At 40.7% G+C, this 13,847-nt stretch overlaps 1 protein-coding gene across 5 annotated transcripts in view; it reads right to left on the minus strand.

The window, feature by feature from the left end:
• The window catches only part of LOC126373946 (NPC intracellular cholesterol transporter 1), a 97,610-nt gene that overhangs the window by 18,597 nt on the left and 65,166 nt on the right, over positions 1-13,847 (minus strand). For all 5 annotated transcript variants that reach the window (XM_050020327.1, XM_050020329.1, XM_050020328.1 and 2 more), the window contains 13 exons: positions 12,480-12,665; positions 11,574-11,852; positions 10,855-11,041; positions 10,439-10,610; positions 9,401-9,662; positions 6,161-6,362; positions 5,391-5,591; positions 4,823-4,991; positions 3,974-4,196; positions 3,558-3,695; positions 2,561-3,042; positions 1,699-1,794; positions 676-870 (listed from right to left, as the gene is read on the minus strand). In XM_050020327.1, coding sequence (XP_049876284.1) covers positions 676-870; positions 1,699-1,794; positions 2,561-3,042; positions 3,558-3,695; positions 3,974-4,196; positions 4,823-4,991; positions 5,391-5,591; positions 6,161-6,362; positions 9,401-9,662; positions 10,439-10,610; positions 10,855-11,041; positions 11,574-11,852; positions 12,480-12,665 — 2,792 coding nt within the window. The remainder of the gene's footprint in view (positions 1-675; positions 871-1,698; positions 1,795-2,560; positions 3,043-3,557; positions 3,696-3,973; positions 4,197-4,822; positions 4,992-5,390; positions 5,592-6,160; positions 6,363-9,400; positions 9,663-10,438; positions 10,611-10,854; positions 11,042-11,573; positions 11,853-12,479; positions 12,666-13,847) is intronic.

Raw genomic sequence — 13,847 nt, forward strand, 5'->3', positions numbered from 1 at the left:
TGTAACTGTTGTAAAACTATAAACACCTGTCTATATACCCTATACAATGTAGCATGATTAGAATGACAACAGCAGAGATATAGTATTTCGCTTAGCGCGAAAGAGAGACATATCTCTGTGTCTTTCGCACTAAAAGTATATAGCTTAGTGCGAAATAATGTGTCTGCAATCATGTTACCTAGCATAGGGTAAAGAAAAGAAGGAAAGAGAGGAAGGGGAAGACCAAGAAGAGCTTACATGGAACAGATTAAAGAAAAGGTTAACGTCATGTCTTATAGGGAAGTCAAGGAATAGGCCTTTGATAGACTGGAATGGAAAATGCTACACCGACAAGAGCGTGGCTCTTAAATTGATGATGATGAGCATAGGGTATAATATCTTTAGATATTATTGTCTGTGTGTTATCATCAATGCCTTATTTATTTATCTGACAATTTCTGAAACATAAAATCTCCAATTTCTGAATATTTTTTTAATTTTTCAATCAATTTTGAAAAAAAAAAGAAACTTTTCTATCAAATATATAACATAAACAACCTATATACGTCCCACTGTAGTTGGGCACAGGCCTCCCCTCAATCAACCGGAGGGTGTATGGAGCATACTCCACCGCGCTGCACCACTGCGGGTCAAATTCCATATCATCCAAAATCGATTTTTTATTTTTTGTCTCACCTGGAATATCTGGCTCTTGGCGGTGCCGAGCACGATGATGCCGCCGAACTTGGTGAGTGTGATCCCGGACAGCACGCTGGAGCCCATGCGCACGAGCGCCGACGACGCGCGCGACACGCGGCACGAGCCGCCGCTCACGCTGAACGTGTGCACCAGGTGCGAGCAGAACTCCACCGCTATGCCCACTGCCATCACCTGGGGGGGGGGGGGGGCAGCGGGTTAAACATGTAGGTATTTTTAATTTGAAAGTCCTCATGTGTGGTCCTTTCCATACTATTGAAATTAGGGATAGGGAATCCTTCTTCTATCGAGAGTTGCGACTTGTCATAGAATAAACAATACTTAATGCTATGTACAGAGCCGTGGTAGCCCAGTTGGTAGAACGCTTGCCTCACACTTTGAGGTCGCAGGTTCGAATCCAGCACAGACCTAAACCAATGAATGTCGAATTTGTTTTCGAATTCATGTTTGGCTCATAAATGATTTATCACGTGCTCAGCGGTGAAGGAAAACATCGTGAGGGAACCCACATTCCCGAGTAATGCATTTACGGAGGTATGTGACCTAGCCTGTATTGGGCTGGTATTCCCTTCGCGGATTGGAAAGTCAGACAGGCAGACGCTTCTGTAAAAAACCGGACCTGTCAAATCTTCAGGTTAGGTAAGCGGGCCCTGTGAAAACGGGATAATGCTAGGGGGATGATGATGATGACCGATCTCATCAACTCTGGTGTCACAGTTACTAATGAGCCTTGAATGAGTCTTAATTGTATGGCGTCAGACGTCACACGCACCGGTGCGCGTGTAGTCATGATCAATATAATGTACCCATTTTAGGACTCTGTCGCACTAACATATTTGACATTTAGTGAGACTTACAATTCAATTTGTCAAAAAAGTTAATATGACATGGTACCAAAGTGTATACATATTAACGCTCGTGACCGTACTAAAATGTCAATGTGTGGTGTCTGTGTAAAACGAGGTTGTTTGTATGAAGTGTCCGGGGTGTGGTTGCACTTACCAAGTTAACTAGCGAGACAGCGTTGAGACTGATGCCCCACCAGTACATAAGCCCGCCCAGGTTGACCACTATCATCGTTATTGTTATCACTACCACCTGCAAGGCAAACAAACAATTATGACAACATTATAAAAACAACTTGCGTATAACTTTAATCCTATAACATCGTTTAGCATACAAAGGCCATCTAGAGTTAGTATGGCATCCACATAGCGGAGGTCTTCTTCTATCGTGTGGGTTGTGAGGTGGATTACCAAACCTCATCAACCATGGTGTCAGGGTTACTATTGAGCCGCCAAAGGCCCCTGACATGACTCATGTAACGACTACGTACTTACATCAGTAAGTAGTAATCGGGACCAACGGCTTAACATGCACGAAGCATGGGTCATCTTACTTTCGGACAATCAGGTGGTCAGCCTGTAAAGTCCTAACCAAACTAGGGATCACAAAGTGATTTTTGTGATATTTCCCCACAGGGATTTGAACCTGGGACCTCCGGATCGTGAGCCACGGGGGCCTTATAGTGGAAGTGTGTACAACCACTCCTCGCCAGCTATGTTTTAAGTCCCATGCAATAGATTAACCGAGCTTGTGCTCCCTGCATCCTGTAGGAATAACATAAGCAACGAATTTGGTCGAAATCGATAAGTTTGTTTTTCCCCTAACATTCGTGCCACGTGATTTTGTTCGTATTTCGACAGAACGACATGACTTATTTGGGTTCACATATTAGAACCAAACGCCAAAACAACATAATTATATCGATAAAATAACCGTGACAATATTTTATCGCGTTGCGCATGCTAGCCCTGTTGGAAACAACGTGATATCAAAAGACAATCATAAAAAAAAAGCTTACCAAAGCCGAAAACAGATCGAAGCCCATAAGGATAAACGTCACAATGAATATCGACAGCACCGAAATACCCATACTCTTCAATGTATCGGGCCACATGGTCAAATACTGTTCGTAGAACACATAGAACACTGAATATGGGAACACGTTCACTGTTGTATTCTTGCCTTCTTCTTTGAGATTTCTATTTATTGTCTCCGTTAGATTTGCGGCTACGTTCCTCGCGCCTCTTAGCGCTGAGTAGTAATCGTAACTAGTTTTGAGGACTGTGTGATATCCTTGGTAGTAAGTTGCGCCGACTTGTGCCAAGGATTTGTTGTTATATTTATATTTGTAGTTGACCGCTTGGCCGTAGGCGGCGTGGCCTGCCTTAGGGCATTCGGAGCCAGGGTTGTCTTGCAAGAAGTATGGCGTGTATCTCTGGAAGTCTGAAGGGCTAGGGCGCTTCTCTGGGCCGAGAAGTGGGATGTTGCATTTCTCGCAGTCTGTGAAAGAAAGTTTTTTTTTTAGTATTAGATTGGGTTCCGTACAAACTTCATTATCACTAATTTAAGAGTCGTGCTCTTGTCGGTGTAGCATCATCCATGCTACATAAATTTTCGCGATTAGTTTACCAACTGCAAATAACATTGTAATTGCAACATGAACGTTTTCAAGATTTCTCCTTTACTTGTGCTGCAAGACCTTCCTTGCCAAATTTCATGATTCTAGTGATATGGGAAGTACCGTCTAGGGTTTTATTGCCTTGGGAACGTAAGGCTCAAACAGTCGTATCTTTGGATTTAAAAGCTTATTTTTTTACAGCATCAAGGGACTGCAGAAAACGATACGAAAAGTATTACATGTTAATTTCAACTTAGCACCTTCACGTGTTCCTGAGAAAGAAAGTCTTGACAAACTGAAGGACAACAAATTGATCCTGTAAGGGTTCCGTTTTTCCTTTTGAGATATGGAACCTTAAAAAACTCAACGATAACACAGAAGACCAAGAGTTCCTCACCTGAATGCGTGTTAGGACAGAAGCTGTTATTTCCTGAGAAGTATTTGCAGCACTCAGAAAGTTCTGCCCAGTCGAAGAAGTCATCCAGCCACGAGTTCGCTGGTTGCGCTATGTACGTCTCATTCTGGGTACGGTACGCTGGAATGCATAGGATCGTTAGATATAAATAGGTTAAAAATGTATTTGTTTATTACTGAGTTACCGAAAGTGGTGCGTCAGGATCGTAACAAGTAGAATTCCGTGGTCTCTGCGTACCCCATTCGGAAATAGGCGTGATGTTATATATGTATAGAACAATAGGAAATAAAAAGATAGTCACAGATACTTAAATAGGATAGCGATGCTTTCCCTTTTCGTTTTTTTTGGATCCCGACGCAACGCAAAGAGGGGTGTTCTTAGATGAATTTGTAACTCACCAGAAAACAGCTGATTGGCAAGACTGTCAGGTCTACAGAATCTCGTTCCGCATATCATATTCTGGGCGCTTTCCTCGGAGTAATCCAGTCCTTCTGTGACGACGAAGTACACCGGAGGACCGATGTTCAGGTACTTGTTGAGGTGCTGGAAGTATTTCAGCTGGAAGCTGTCTTGCGGCATCGATAGCTCCTGGTCTAAACCGATTTCTATGTGCGGCGCCACCTGTTGGTAGAATTGTAGTTTGAAGAGACTTCGAGAAATTATCTGACAAGAAGATGATCGTCCATTTCTTGACTGTTTAGATTTTAGCACGCAGGGCTTGCCAATGAAATCGCAGAGACAGCGCAGGGTTGGTTCAACGTTTGGTTAAGACGTTACAGGCTGACCACCCGATTGTCCGAAAGTAAGATGATCTGCGCTTTGAAAGGCGCGTTAAGTCAGTCCCGGGTACTATTCTAAGCAAGTGTGTAGTCATCACATGACCCGTACCAGGGGCCTATGACGGCTCAATAGTAACCCTATGACATCCGCGTTGAATATCTGTCTGGGAACCGATATTAGCCAGCTAAATTACTGAATTGTATAACAATATATTTTTTTTTTAAAGAACGAGGTCTGTCCTTTAGCTTATTTTCCTCGGCTCTACAGGTTGTGAAAAGCTGCAGTAGTTTAAGCGGATGAGACGTTTGTTATGCAAAAATTGCCGATTCAAAGTGTACTGAATAAATATATTTTTGAATTTGAAGTCCGGACCTGTCAAATCTTCAGGTTAGGTAAGCGGACCCTGTGAAAACGGGATAACGATCTAAGGAGATGATTTACTCTAGGTTTAGTAAAGAAACACTTACAGCTACAGAAGAACAGAGCCAAGCGAAGAATATGATCATGACGGAGGCCCTGACCTCCCTCTTCATGAGGAACGGCACGTAGACATGTTTGAACAGGTTGTAGAGGGCCCCCTCGCCCGCGTCCGTGTTGTCAGCCTTCGTGCCCTGCACGCAGCAGAACACGTCGAACCTGCGAGATGGAATAACTTGGTATTAGGGATGGGCTGACTAGCCGATTAAAGTCGACTATTGAGTTAATTGTCCAGCTAATACTGTGTAGAATAGTATTTTCGAAGTCGGAGATGCACACGAAGAACATACGATCACGCTCATATTTTATATGTTTTCATAGATCCCCACGAGGATTTCGGGGAGTTTTCGGTGATATGTGACCTAACCTGTATTGGCTGGTTATCCCTTCGCGGGTTGGAAGGTCAAACAGGAAGTCGCTTCTGTAAAAACCAGACCTGTCAAATCTTCAGGTTAGGTAAACGGAACCTGTGAGAAACGGGATAATGCTAGGAGAATGATGCATAGATCCCCCACTCTTTTACATTCGTGGTTATGTGGTATAACTCAGAGGTGTGACCTGTTGGCGTTCTGGCGGTGAGTGTCGATGGCCAGCAGCGCGATGAAGCAGGTGACCTGCAGCAGGAAGTCCACCAGCAGCGCAGCGCCTGCGTACAGCGCGAAGGCGCGCACCGCCGGCATGTCGCTCAGCGCGCCCAGGAAGAAGCACACCGACTCCGACACCGACGTCAGGAACATCGACGGACCCACTTGCCCGAGCCTGGGCGACAATACATTCAATTCAATTATCAGAAACATCGACGGACCCACTTGCCCGAGCCAGGTGGATCCATCGTTTAATAACATTCCCATTGACATTCAGAATTTACCTTTGAACAGTTTTAAAACAATAAGCTTTGTAAAAAAGGTTATTATAAGGTTAGTGATTGTTTAGACGATATGAATACATGGGACTAACTGTCTGGGAACTGGTATAAGGCAGTAAAATTATTGTACAACAATATTTTATGTATTTAAAAGAGCCATAGAGGCGCTGTGCCGAGGTTTTTCTTGCAGCTTCTTTTCCCCGGCTATACAGGTTGTGAGAAGCTGAAGTAGTTTTAGGCGGATGAGACGTAAGATATGTAAAAAGAACGTCTATGGCTCTGTGTCCGGGTTTTTCTTGCAGATTTTTTTCCCCGGCTGGCTGTACAGGTTATGAGAAGCTGCAGTAGTTTTAGGCGGATGAGACATGTAAAAAATGACGATTCAAATTCTATGTTACCTACTGAAAAAGATATTTTTGAATTTGAATTCGACCATATTTGAAAATTAATGAGGTAAACTCACGTTCTGCCGATATGATCAGCTACCGTCTCGTCAGGCCGGCGGCCCTCTCTCTGGTTAGTCTGCACCAGTATGAAGATGTTGTCCACGCCCACAGCCAGCACCAGGAACGGTATCACCTCCACTATGATGAGCGTTACCGGCACGCCGATGAAACCAAACATGCCGATCGAGCATACTACTGATGCTATCACGATCAATACGCCTGTTTGAGAAACATACGTAGAGTTAGCCCAGATTACACACGTTCAATGCCACGCGGCCCACAGGCAAAATCATGATTATCGGTTTTTTTTAAATGTTGTATTATAATCGTAATCGTTGAGACATATGTTTATTTGCACTAATAATTAAAAACTATGGTTAATTCGCGAGAAAAAAAAAAATATAACCAGACACGCTCCGTGGCTTGAATGAAACAACCAACTTTTTTGCGTGGCGTTGAAGGTGTTAATAGTAACTACGTAACCATTGATATACAGGGGTTTAGTCACTAAACCCCATACCGAATACTGAAGGGGATAATACAGCGTAGAATTTTCTATCGAAAAAGTCATCACTAATTTAACCTTTAGTCTGTGGCAGCGCTGTCAAAAAATTACCCCCCTGTCTGTGGAAGCCATTCCAAAATTTTTACGAGTTTCGCCAGCATTCAGTTTATGATGTAAATTTCACTTTTTGTGCATGGAACGTTATAATAAAGCGATTGATTACTAAAGCTAGATATATTTCCTTGTTTATAAACAATAACACAAGCCTCGAAATTATTTCTAAATAAAATACGAGCTGCTTGAATACGAAGTTTGATCAAAAATTCACTTGCACCAATATTATGCAGCCAATTATTGTTTGTGCCAAAAGTCATAGTCAAAATCAAAGGATATGACCATAAACTAGAAAAATAGAGCTTTGTAAAGACATATCACACTACATACTTTTATCGCTTTATATTGATCAATTTTATGAAAACAATATGACGAAAAATTTTGGAATGGCAAAAAAATCGGTCAGTAATATCTGCGCTTGTGTGAGTGTATTTCGTCATTCAGTCGTCTGTGTACGATAAGGATCCTGACTCGGTTCTTGAACAGTCGTCTGTGTATGATACGGATCCTGACTCGGTTGTTGAACAGTCGTCTGTGTATGATACGGATCCTGACTCGTTTGTTGAACGGTAGTCTGTGTATGATTAGGATCCTGACACATACATAGGATGTTTTATTTTTGTTCAGGTAAGGTGTGAAAATGAAATATGTCTAATAGGTATTTTTTTTATTATTTAGATATCACTTTAGTTAGATTGAGAGATAGATATCTACATTAGCGATGGGTCGTTATCGGTTTTTGAGATAACGTAACGTAAGCGTTATGTGATTTCCAATAACTAGTTTCTTAACTAGTGATTTTTATAACTAGTTATTTTCACAACGTTCTGAAGCAAACGTGATAATTGTAACGTAAAATCGTTTGGTTAGGTAGCAGTTAAAACGTCGTTTTCATCTTGTCATTACGAATATTGTAAAACCAGTGATTTTGCGTGAGTAGTGAAAGTAGCCAAACATCGACGCTATGCCTTAAACATAAGAGTGAATTCGATTTAACTTTATGGCGTTGTGATTAAAAGAGTTATTGAAGACTGATGCCTATTTCGATCGTTTAAATGGCGTTATGAATATCACTAGTTTTTGTTGTAGTGGAAAACGAGTGATCACTGTTCGAGCTCGTAACTGCATATATAACCAGTTATCGTTAATAACGCCCATCGCTAATCTACATGTTAAATCATTTATTCATATACAATCAAAAACAACTGTTCTTATTATGGTTTATATGACCAAAATATTATTCTTATAAAAGCCGTATTATCACTAATAAGGGTGCAGTGATCCTTGTGGCGTCGCTTGGAAAGATAAGAGGCCGTGAAGTTGACGGAGCTGAAGGATTTGTTAAATCCATTTTATCTAAAAAAAAAAAACAAAAAGTTAGTAAAAGATCATCCTGTAAGTTGTATTTCAGAAATAACGGTTTTGCCATAGTAAATTTGAAAACATGTGTACGTACACAGTGTCGGCCATTTTTACTTGCGTGTGTGTGTGTGCATTTTTTAGTAATGGTTTCAATAATTTACGTTTTGGTAAATATTTATGAATTATTCATACAAAGCAATTTGATATTCAGAATCTCCATAAAATTTCCTTCAAAATAATATAAAATATGAGGTATATAAACAAGGCGTAAGTTTAGAATAACTCAAAGAAAAACACGAAAAGTTATTTGAGATCTGTAGGTTACTTTTGAACTAATATAATTCGTAAGTGAATCACTTTGAGAACTTATAATTTATAAAAATTGACACTACAATACATATAAAATAATAAAATTGAACATTTACTTACCTTTTTTAACAATTTTCAGCTTATTTTTCACTTTTAGTATTCACTTTTGGTAGTTGAAGTATCACTGGTCGAGACGGAATTTCAACCGATTTTTCTAGCGGAACTATTGAACATTTCATCCGAATGATGATTGTCTATGATAGATCATTTATTCAATTTTGTTCAAAACACAACATTATACCTTTTGCGATAGAATTAGAGTGGATAATTACGTAAAAATAGGTACCAGTCCTATGGGTCAGGATCCTAATCACACACATACGAGAGGGGTAGTCAGGATCCTTATCACACACAGACCAAAGGTTAAGTGCCACGCTCTTGTCGGTGTAGCATTCTCCATTCTTGTCTATCACAGACCAACCCCTTCACTTCCTTATAAGACATGACGTTCGCCTTATTTTTAATCAGTTCCATGTAAGCTCTTCTTGGTCTTCCCCTTCCTCTTTCCTCGTAGCTTCGATCGAATTTAATAAAATCATCATAGATCGAAAAAGTATGAGACCGAAAATACAATAAACGTTTTCATGAGTTTTCAGACGGAAAATTCTACTAGAATCACGGTCTGAATCATCCCCCTTGATATTCGTTACGCTGTCACTAACACCCAGTATAAGTACCTTAGATTCAACATGAGCATGCTCTGACTTTCCGTTAGTATAATTATCATAAAACCTCACACTCAAGACAGACTGTTAAAGATAATCTAAGAACTTATTTGAGGCACTTTCGTTCGTGACTGCATAAAATCTATATTTTTGAAAGTAAAACAATTGGCAACAGGCTTAAACTGATTCACTTCGCTAACTTGGACGACGCCCTAAATCAAATACAAATCATATACACTCACCTCCAAGTCCCAGCGTCACTTTACTATCAATCAGCAGGCGCGAGAACGTAGTGAAACGTCCGAGCGAGATAGCGATATACGCGAACATGATGAAGTAAGAGACGATGATAGTCGACACGTCACTCTGACTCTCTCTCTCCAGCTCATCTTCAATAGACCGCTCCGATGTGTATGCTATGTCCATGAACTCTGGCATTTCGTTCTCAGTGTAATTCTTTAGGAAATCGATAAATATCTTCTCCCATTCCAGCGCTGGTACCAACTGTAAGATAAGTTTATTGTTAGGTACTTAGTATGTATCGAATGAAACATTTGAATGTTGGTACTGTCGACACGACATGACTATTTTTCCTGTTATATTAACAAAGTCTAGGTCCGTGTGCCGAAGTTTTTCTTGCAGCTACTTTTCCTCGGCTATACAGGCTGCGAGAATCTGCAGTAGTTTTAGGCAGGTGCGAGAAGCTGCAGTAATTTTAAACGGATGAGACAATCGTCAAAAATATATTATGTAAAAATTGCCTGCAAGGTGTAACTATGTTACCAACTGAATAAAGATATTTTTGAGTTTGAGTTTCCATTCATTTCCGTAAGTCATTATCTCGGTACTCACACCTTTCACACACATATCATTCCAACATTTTCCACATTTTCTTGGGTTGCCATCCATCCACATTTACACAAATCGCTTGCGTCGTAATATGCCTTGCATCCCTCCTAAACCCAACGAAGAATCGTATGTTTTTACGTGCCTTTAATTACTTTTCATTGATTTTTCCTTTTATAAGTCGGTTTTTTGACCACTTAATCGTCCTATCCAGGTTCATTGGGTATGCGAAAGGCCCCACGTTAGAATCCGTTTACATTTAGTTTACATAGTCGAAGACCAAAACCTAGAATCTTCTATGCTGCTGAAAGCGTCGTCGTATGGACATGCTGCCTACTTAGTAATCAATTCAAAATTCCAAATTCTTTATAGAAACTATTTACAGTAATAAAGGTGATTGGAGTCTCCTTTTAAGCGTAGTAAAATACACTTACCTCATCCTTATTGTGGTTATTGTTGACAAGGAAGGTCAATATGAGTGCGTTGGCCTCGTGGAAGCGTGAGTGCTTGCTCAGGGGCTCGCCGGGAGATAGGAAGCCTCCTAGTACTACCGCTGGGAGCGCCGGGCCGCCGTAGCGGGCTAGGCAGTCCTGGTTGTATGGGTTGCTGGAGAGAAAACATACATTAAGTAGGTGTTCAGGTAGGCATGTCGTAAAATCCGACAACGGGAATCCGTTTGCGTCCTTTCTAACATGATAGACAATCATCTTACTTTTTTAGTCAGGTAATTCAGCATGTCCTTACCAAACAAAGTACATTCTCAGAAATTAATTTCGTTTCTCCGTCGGGAATCGAACTACTACTAACCTAACCTAACCATTACAACATAGGAATTGAATTAAATACTCACTTGCTACACGTAAGTACTTGCTCCAAATACTTGTTATCTTCAAGGTTGTCCTCAAGGTTGTCCGCGTCATCTTGCCACCAGCCCCAAATGGACATGACAGCACACTTGTCAGGAGTAACAGGGCCGGTGAACGGAGACGATAGGGGAGCGAAGCAAATGTCTTCGATACCCGTGTCGTTCCCTAGCGCTGGAAAGAAATTACGATGATTATAGAGGATACAAACCACATACAAACCGACCATAGAAACAAGGGAGTTATGCCACTAAATGAGGGACTTTCCAATCGGCGTTCCCCAAAAGCCCCATAGATGGCGTTGTTAAGTTTTTTCTTAGTTTAAACTTCCAATTTCATGGATAACAGACATAGGTATGCATCTTTTACCTCTGTTTTTGGGTAGAAATGATGATCCTTTTTATTACACCAAGGTGCAATTACAACTTCCACTTATTATTATTCTGATCGAAATATAGGTAGCAACGACAAACTATACATAATGTGATCCAAATATCAAGCAACGATTAGTTTTATAAACGATTCTGCCATCAAAGTAAGTGCGCAATGCAAACACCAACTTTTACATGCGCAAATGTCAAATTGCAATATTGCTTTTTTAGATGAATTGCTTCGATGTGGCCATTTTAGCCCTGCTGTTATAGCTTAAGAGAAGTTGGTAAGACAACATCGGGAGTTTAAGCTGTAGATAACAAAAAGCACTTACCCAAAATCTTAGTCTGCAGATTGAGAATTTCAAGCAGGAACTTGGAATGAAACACGGGCCCAAACTCCAACGTCTTGTTCTGCGTTATGTATTCTATCTTTGGTAGATTCTTGGAGCTGATGATGAGCATTTCTGTCCTGTAGAATGGCTCGAAGTGGGAGTCGAAGTATTCCCTCTCGATGCGTGACCGGGAGTTGGGCGCTGCCCAGAGTTCCACGGGGTTCTTTGTGACTTGCATGTACTTCATACCGTGGCCGAGAGCTACCACTAGGCAGAGACCTGTTGAGAAAGTATGGGTTATATAGAATATGCTGAGGAAAAAATAAAATTATTTACGACATCACATTAAAAACCCTCAAAAATAACAGTATTTCTCCACTATTTAATGCATGTTATTATACATATAAACCTTCCTCTTGAATCACTCTATCTATTAAAAAAACCGCATCAAAATCCGTTGCGTAGTTTTAAAGATATAAGCGTACATAGGGATATAGGGACAGAAAAGGCGACCTTGTTTTATACTATGTAGTGATGTTAACGTCATTATTTGCTCTTGGGGATAACAATAGTAAATGCCAACAAAAAATCTATCGAAAAAAATTCTGACTCGGACGCGAATTGAACCATTACACCACTGGGTCCTCCTCTTGTCCATGCGAAATTCTTTCTATCTACATATTGTCGGACGACGCTCAGTGGGTAGGCCCGCTACAAGGTGGACCGACGATCTGGTGAAGGTCGCGGGAAGCCGTTGGATGCGGGCAGCGCGGGACCGATCGTCGTGGAGATCCTTGGGCCCAGCAGAGGATGAGGGGATGCCCAGCAGTGGGCGTCGTACGGCTGATGATGATGATGACATATTGTATTTTTGTAAATCGTAAAATTTATGATAGAACGACTTACCAAAGAACAAAACTACCCAAGGCCTTGAGGCCATGGTAACTCCCCACCATTGGAAGAAATCCTCCAGCTTGGTTTCTGTGGTGGCTCCTAGACGTTCGAAGAATGTGATGTCGGTAGCGCCGTCAGGTTGGTCGATGTTCCATTGAGGGTTGGTAGCCATTTCTTGGTTGTGCTCTGACGCCACGCCTGGAGGGTGAAAGGGGGTTGAGAAGGGGTTTTAAGGGGGTAGGGCCTAGGTGGAATTGTATGACAGCTTTACGGAGTTTATGTTATTTTTTCGACGTGTTTTACTTATAGATTTTTTAACGGAATTGGAAGAATTAATCAGAAATCCAAACGTGTTATTGTTGTTAAATATTTTTTTATACAAATATAAAGTTACATTTGGGCGGAAGGCAAGAGGGAAACCACTGCCCTAATTCTCCCTAAAAAAAGTAGCCTGGAGAATGCTACACCGACAAGAGCGTGGCTCTTAAATTAATGATGATGAAAGTTACATTTAACAAGTTTTCCGTCAAACGCAAAAAGAAATAGTAACTTTATTTTTGTCGATCATCTCAACATCTTAAATAAGACCTTTAGGTCACGACTATATCCCAATAGGAGTAGTCAGAGGTACATTCATCACAAGATGAACTAAGTCTCACCGAGTTTTCCGTTTCTTTTTTAGTTTGGAAGCACATGAAAACGTCATTTCTTAAAAAAAAAAACTTTTAAATCATTTTTTCCATCCTACAGTCATACAATTTCACCCTGGCTATAAAATACTGACAATACATACAAAAGAATACTTTTGTTTCAACGACATCACAGTGTAGACCACAATTATATAGACCACAAGTATAGACATACACATTATTTACAATGGTACCAATTCGGGCAACCACTAACTTAATTAGAACTAAAACTAGCTCTATCCCTTTCTTGCACTTATTGTAAGTGAAGGACGGCACTATAGTTTAAGAGCTAGGTTGTTTGTGTCAGCACGAATAGGCACCAATATTCCCGAGCACACTGAACTTCTATTAAACTAGCAGCAAGCTATGACGGCCGTTTTGACGTTGGTCCTGCTCATCAAGTTTCGTATTAATTAATAACCACATTACAGGAGCAAATAGCTGTTCTTCATTGTCAAAGAATAACGTACAGTCAGTCGTATTTTTTGTTGACGTGCCTTATAGCAATGGCATTAAGTGTGGTATTAATAAAAGAATCTCAGCTGTGTACTCAAGACCATGCTCCAGTCTCTGTTTTTATATAAGAACTGTCACAGACATGATCTTGAGAGCAGTCTCGAAGCTGAGATTAGTTTATTAATACCACCCTTAATGTTTGGCCGGATTAAAATTTATCGGAACTTTTTAATTA

This window comes from Pectinophora gossypiella, chromosome 16 (assembly GCF_024362695.1).
Source record: "Pectinophora gossypiella chromosome 16, ilPecGoss1.1, whole genome shotgun sequence".
NCBI classification, from domain to species: Eukaryota; Metazoa; Arthropoda; class Insecta; order Lepidoptera; family Gelechiidae; genus Pectinophora; species Pectinophora gossypiella.